We start from the raw sequence: 7,001 nt of genomic DNA, 5'->3' as shown, positions 1-7,001 counted from the left end.
TATATATATATATATATATATATATGTTTGTGTGCACGTGTGTATATGTGTGTATATGTATGTATATTTACACATATGAACATATGGAGAACTGCTTTTCTTTTTGAGATGTTGCATTGAAAACAAGACTACGTTCTAATTTAATCTTTTTCGTTAAGGTTTACTCGTATCTACGAATCAAACCCTTATTGCTCGTTTGGAGCAATAGTTACCTTTATGAATGTTTACAGGCTATCTCCGCCTTGTTCTCCGAATGTAGAGCGGTTTGGGTTTCTGCCTATATTGGATTGCTGCTCATGCTTATATGGGCATTCCCGCCAGAATTTGATCGTCAGAGTGTATATACATGTATAATTTAGTTACCGAGAGAAACTGTCTATATCCCTTTGGTTATCTTTCAATGCCTCCACTCACGAGACATGCAAGACGCACTCATCCTTAAATCAAAGACCTGACTCAAATGCTTGGAGCTGATTGAAAACCGCGAAAGGCACTCAAGGACCAGATGGTGATGTTCAACTAGTCGGTGATGGATTTAGTCTACCACCCAAAATAATCAGAACTCACAGTCGGAACAAATACCACAAGGCAATTTGTCCGGAATTCTAACAGTTTCACTAATCCAAGTATTTTATTTTATAGATGCAGAAAGGCTGAAAGGCAAAACTGACCTCGATAAAACGTAAAGTGAAAAGAAATAACGCAAAGCATGTTGTCCAACGCCTCTGACAACCTTGTGTGCTTATGTACGTGGAGTGTCCGTGTGTGGAATGCGTATGAGAGAATTTATGAAAGTGCATTAATTTAGAGAGGAGGGAATTCATGAGACAGATGCATAAACGAATAAATGGTTATATATTTAAATGAACGCTTGAGTTATGTATAATTATGTATGTGTATTCATGTGATAATTGATTGTTCATTTATTAGACGAAAGTCTATTGGTTTGTTTTTTCAGGGAGACGTCGGAAAGGTCGCGGAAACTTTGACAGAGAGAAAAGTCAGACTGAAAAGGAACAAGCATCAGAAAAAGAAGAGATGGCGGGTCAAACGACAGGAAAGGGAGAAGATAATATTTCCAATTCCAACCAATCTGTAGAAAAAACTAGTAACAGAACAGACTTCCCACGTGGGATTTCTGAACGAAACACTTACAAGAATAAAAGTCGTAAACGAACAGCCAAAGATGAAACAAATTCTACAAATTTGACGGTCACTGTAGATGTTGAAGAAGAAAAACATCAATCGAGAGATGATTCGAAAGTAAATGTGAAAGATAAAACCGCAGGGAAAAAAGATGTAAACACACATGAAAATATCAAACAGGCTAAAAGGAAGGAAAAATTAAAAAAGAAATCGAATAAAAATTCTGAAGTTCTAAGACAAAGTAGCAAGGCTGTTGTTGATTCCCAGTTACCCGAATATTCTAAACAAAACGATGACGTTGATCCAGATATGAAAAATAGTCAAACTGGTCAGAACGATATAAACAATGAAGAAACCGTTGATAATCATTCCAATAGTAATGAAGAGAAAAATAACGATTCTACGGTAAGACATTCACCAGTTGATGTAAATGTAAATAAACAAAGTCAAGAAGTTTCTGTAAATGAGAGAAACGCTGAGAGCAAGGATGATACTGGAAATGCCGACAATTTTTCAAATAAAACTAAAAAGGAGGAAAGTAAATCAGAGGTTACAAATGACCCAAATATAGATACTACTTCAGCTGACGTAAATAAAACAGACCAAGAGAATGTTAAAACGAGTGAAGAAGAAAAGCATACATCTGACAACGAAGATATGAAATCTGAAACACCTCGAGACAATGTTAATGCTACGCACAATAATGATAGATTTAGTCCGCAAAAATCTAATGAAAATGTAGATGACGTCTCAGAATCATCTACTGTGGACTTAAAGCAAACTCCAAAGCTAAAAACCAGAGAGTCCAATGAAAATATCAATATTCATCAAGAGAAGGAACAGGAACAACTTCTGCCAAGAGATGACAATGAACCTGACTCTGTAGAGAGGAAATCTGATTCCATATTAGATGGAAATACTCCTAAGAAGTATACAGAAACTGATACACAAAACGGTGAGACTTTGGATAATAATTCTCCATCACTCCATAACACTTCCGTAGATGATGATGATGATGATGTGAATAGCCTTGCTGCTTACCAAAAGGAAGATATCAATGATGTTCAGGAAAGAGACAAAGAGACAAAAACCAAGGATGCAGGTGGTGATACTGATAAAAATGAAATGGAACTCACAGCTGAAAATCTCACAGATGACATTGATGTAACTTATGCTGCAAAAACTGATAATGAAAATGGACGTTCGGACGACAATTTACCCGATAAGATAATTGTAAAGGATTCTAGGAGTGAGAATGTGATAACTAATGCAGAAGAGACATGTACAGCAGCTGAAGTTATCGACAGTGATTCAAATGTTTCTAGAGATGTAAATATTGATAATAATGCATCTAAACATTCAGATGATAATGCTGTCAGCGATACTGACACTATAAATAATTACACAAATGCTGTAGTTGATGAAGGGGTCGATACGAAAGTCGTTGATGACGGGAATATTTCCCACCAAACTGATAGAGATTTAGTCACTGATATATCTGAAGACACTAAGATTGTTATTGGAGATGATAATATTAATACTGCTGTAGCAGGTGATATTCAACGCTCCAATGATTTGGGAGACGTCACACCTGACAGTGTAAGCTTAGTCCGTAGTAAAGTGAATTCAAACAAGGCAAGACGAGATTCCCTTGAAGGAAATGATGTCCCATCTCACTTTAACAGTGAAGATGGAGTAGAAAATGAAACAAATGACAAAGAAAAGAACTTTAATGATGATTCCAGAAACACGAGAAATGATGAATATAATGAAGACTCCTCTAATGAAATACCAAATAATGCACCCCAAAACCTTATTACTGACAGCAATAAAGAGACCAGTGATATTTCTGCTGTCAATATCCCTAACAACTTTAAAGAAAGCGTGGATAGCACACAAGCTGAGGCTGGCCATGATGACAACACATTAATAAATGCAAATAATGGTCAAAATAACCAGTCTAAAGAACAGAAAAATATTTCTAATGGAGAAAGTGTTGATAACTTTACAGATGATAGAGATGGAACGTTGAACCGTTCTGTTATCAATGGAAACAGACTTGAAGATAATTTGCCAGCGATGACGAGTTTCGTCGAAAATAACGACAGAAAATCTGATGAAAATAGCAAAATGGATGAAAGTGATAACATTTTAAACGCAGTTGTGGAAAATACCGAAAACGATGATGTTACATATAGTAAAAATGAGAACTTTCAGAACGAGAATGTTGGCGGAATCGAAGTTTTATCTGATTCTGCTCGAGATAAATCTGGAACTCCTGACGTGCTTGATAATAGCAATGACATTTTGAGAATCGCTGATACAGAAGACAATATTCAGAACATAAATGAAAATGAAACATCCCCTCGCGAGAAAAACGTTACTGGGACCAAGAAAACTGAGCTTGATAACATGACCTCTGACTGTGAAGGCTTCGTTGCTGCAGATAGCAAAACTAAAGACCAACATAGCTCTTCTTGTGTAGAAGAGCGTGATAATAATGATAATAAGGATGGTTATGGAGATGGAGATGGTGATGGTAACAGAAGGGCTGGTGATGGTAACAGAAGGGATGGTGATGGTAACAGAAGGGATGGTGATGGTAACAGAAGGGATGGTGATGGTAACAGAAGGGATGGTGATGCTGTTGATGATGGCAATGGTAAAGGGGGTGATGTTATTGAGAGAAGTAGAGAAACTATTAGTTTAACTAGAGACTATAATGAAACGAATGATGGTGTAAATGTCGCAGAGGACGGTTCTACGGAACCTGACGTTGGTGGCAGTGTAGAAGTTAAACTGAGTAACGACGGAGATGTGCAGAATACAAGAACAGACTCAGAGAGTGCGATTAAAGATGGCATGTATAGTAACGGTAGTCCAACTCCGCCACAGAGTGCAACCGAACATGGTGAGGCTAACGGAAGTACTGTAAATGCTGCAGAGACTACTGCTGCAAATACTGATGATAACACAGTAAAAAGGCGTGACAGTAGAGATGGTGGTGGCAATAATGTCTCACGGGAAGTTTCCATGAGTATTGATGAAGATGGAGATGTTAATAAAGTTACAGGAAGTACTACATTAGTTGGTGATGTTAACATAGATGCAGTCATAGAGAAGAATGCTACTGAAGATAATGTTAGCAATGGTGAATCGGATGTTACAGGAAAGGCTGCTGATAACGATAGCATTAACACTGCTTCAGTAGGAATTATAGGTAGTGTTACTACTGACAATACTGTCAACAAGACTGAACTCGGAGTTACTGTCGATGAAGAGGATACCAATGCTACATCAGAAGTTACAGAGAGTAATCCTGTTGATGGTGACACTAGCCTTTTTGCTTCAGAGGTTACAAAAACTACTCCTGGAGATGAAAATGTGAACAATGGTGTAATGAAAGTTACAGACAGTCATAATGTAGATAGTGATGGTGCGTATGTTGACAAACGAGGGGCAGAGAGTAATACTGAGCACAAGAGTGATAATGATAAACCAGCAGAGAATACGAACAGTACTACAAAGGATGAGGACGTTAACCTTGTCCCACCGATAATTACAGAGAGAAATAATGGAGACGGCGAAACTAACGTCAGCGCGGAGGAAGTTAAGCAGAACACTAAAGAGGTTAATGATGTCAATAATGCAGTAGAGAATGGAGGGTCTAGTAGTGATGATAAAAATATTGGCTGAGGAAGAAGGAGTGAGTTACTGACACTATATCAAGATATTATCATCATTTTGCTGGGAATCGTAAAAGTTGAAAAATAAAAGAACGGAATTTGTATATTCGGAGTAGAACCAAAATACTTGAACATGTATTTTTACGTGAGAAAACATTTCCTTATGCGGTCATTTGTAATTTTCACAACAACATTGAATACATTAAAAAAATGAAAAAGAATATGTTGATTCATAAATATAAAAACATTGGTGATAAATTTTGTGAAATCCTTGCCTTATCCATCCATAGACTAATTTAGAAACATTGTATTGGTCAGAAATAGTAAAGTTCCCAAAGAGAATGAAAGAAAAGGGAAACGCGATTATGATGGACAAGAGAAGATGACGTCCAATACTTTCATGTATGACTTAACTCAAATATGACGTAATACAAAATCCAGTAGAAAATATGTCAGCTTCAAAACTGATTTTCAATGAAAGTGTCTTGCCATACGTTATGAATAATTGACCTGTTATTTCCTGTTTTTAAAAAAAATGTTAATTTATTGGTTGTTGTTCTTCTTCTTCTTCTTTTTTTTATATTGTTGTTCGTAGTGACTCTAGGTGGTTAAATAGCAGAAGGGTGGTAGAGAGACAGAAATGTTAGAGAGTCGTTCCAAATAACTTATACGTTATGATTCGAAATCCAGTTGAAGATATTCTTCTGTCGACACTCTTACGGTGTCTATGAATTGGTACAAATACTGTAGTAGTTTAAGTCACTCGACAGCAACTTTCCCGATGCAGCTAGCAGTCTGGTACCCAAGTCAGAAGTTATTATTAACTGATGTATTAGTAGAATCGTTAGAGCGTCCGAAAAAAAAAACCTGCGGTATTTGTTCTGGCTATATACGTTCTGAGTTCAAATTCCGCTGAGGTTGACTTTGCATTTTATCCTTTCGGGGTCGATAAATTAAGTACCAGTTTTGTACTGGGGTCGATCTAATCGCCTAGTCCTCTCCCACAAAATTTCGGGCCTCGTGCCTACAGTAGAAAAGAATATTTGGCTTGCATTTTATTTTGTCGGTACCAAAAATTTGAACGGCAAAGCCAACATCACAGGCTGTAGTAACCAAGTGTTGATTTCAAATTTTGACAAAAGGCTAGTAATTTCGGGGAAGGTGACAAGTCACTTACTTACACCCTAATGTCCAACTAGTACTTGTACCATCGTTCTCGAAAGAATAGAAGACGAAGTGGACGTAAAGTCGGAAGAAATGCCTCTAAGCATTTTCCCCGGCGCAGTAGCTATCCTGTCACTTCGCAGTGGTGATGATGGGGGAGGGATGATGATGATGATGATGATGATGATGATGTTAATCATGATGATTCAGAATTGAATATCCATGCTTGTGCCCGTAGTATGAAGTAAATCACCTTAATTAGTATATGTGTGTGTTTGATGTATGTTCGTGTGTATACGCGTATGTGTGAGTACATATGCGTGTGTGTCTGTGTCTCTGTGTGTGTAATGTGTATATGTGCGCGCGCGTGTAATGTCACAGCCTATTTTTGCCAAATTTCTCTTGAAGGAAACCGGATTTATTGTAATATTTCTATGTCATTGTTTAATAGTTGCATACCCAAGACCTTCTGCACATTCCATCTGCAAATTATTAACATTGCGATCATTACGTAAATCTGAGCTTCCTGAAACAGCTGTTGAGTGTTTTGTATCTTTTATGGTCTATAAAAATATAATCGTGTGTGTGTGTTTATAATTCTGAATACATGTAGATATGTGTGTGCATATGCGTGTGTGTGCGCGCGCATGTATCAAGCCTAATTGTGTTTATCTGCATCACTTCCTCCATATCAGCTCGCCTTGGATTTCTCTTATAGCCACTCTTGATGCCAAGGACATAGACCTGGATAAGGAATTCGGAGTCCAAGTTCAAATTCGTTTGAGTACGACTATCTGTTTTCTATACTGAGCATCTCTAACTCTTGCCTATTGTCTATATATATATGTATATATGACGTCTCAGTGTGGTTCCGAGTTCAGTCCCACTCTGTGACACCTTGGCACGTGTTTTCTACAATAGCCCCGAGCCGACCAAAACCTTGTGAGTGAATTAGATCGATCGTAGTATATATATATATATATATATATATATATATATATATAT

General features: G+C 37.2%; 1 protein-coding gene and 1 long non-coding RNA gene across 6 annotated transcripts in view; one reads left to right on the top strand and one right to left on the bottom strand.

Annotated features, from left to right (window-relative positions):
* Positions 1-5,378, top strand: part of LOC106868872 (uncharacterized protein DDB_G0290685-like) — a 53,728-nt gene extending 48,350 nt beyond the window's left edge. For all 5 annotated transcript variants that reach the window (XM_052970453.1, XM_052970451.1, XM_052970455.1 and 2 more), the window contains one exon: positions 959-5,378. In XM_052970453.1, coding sequence (XP_052826413.1) covers positions 959-4,842 — 3,884 coding nt within the window. In that variant the 3' untranslated portion in view covers positions 4,843-5,378. The remainder of the gene's footprint in view (positions 1-958) is intronic.
* The window catches only part of LOC106868871 (uncharacterized), a 17,243-nt gene that overhangs the window by 6,595 nt on the left and 3,647 nt on the right, over positions 1-7,001 (bottom strand). The window lies entirely within an intron of this gene.

Source organism: Octopus bimaculoides, chromosome 9, assembly GCF_001194135.2.
Source record: "Octopus bimaculoides isolate UCB-OBI-ISO-001 chromosome 9, ASM119413v2, whole genome shotgun sequence".
Lineage (NCBI taxonomy): Eukaryota > Metazoa > Mollusca > Cephalopoda > Octopoda > Octopodidae > Octopus > Octopus bimaculoides.
This window is presented reverse-complemented; position numbering and strand designations above follow the sequence as displayed.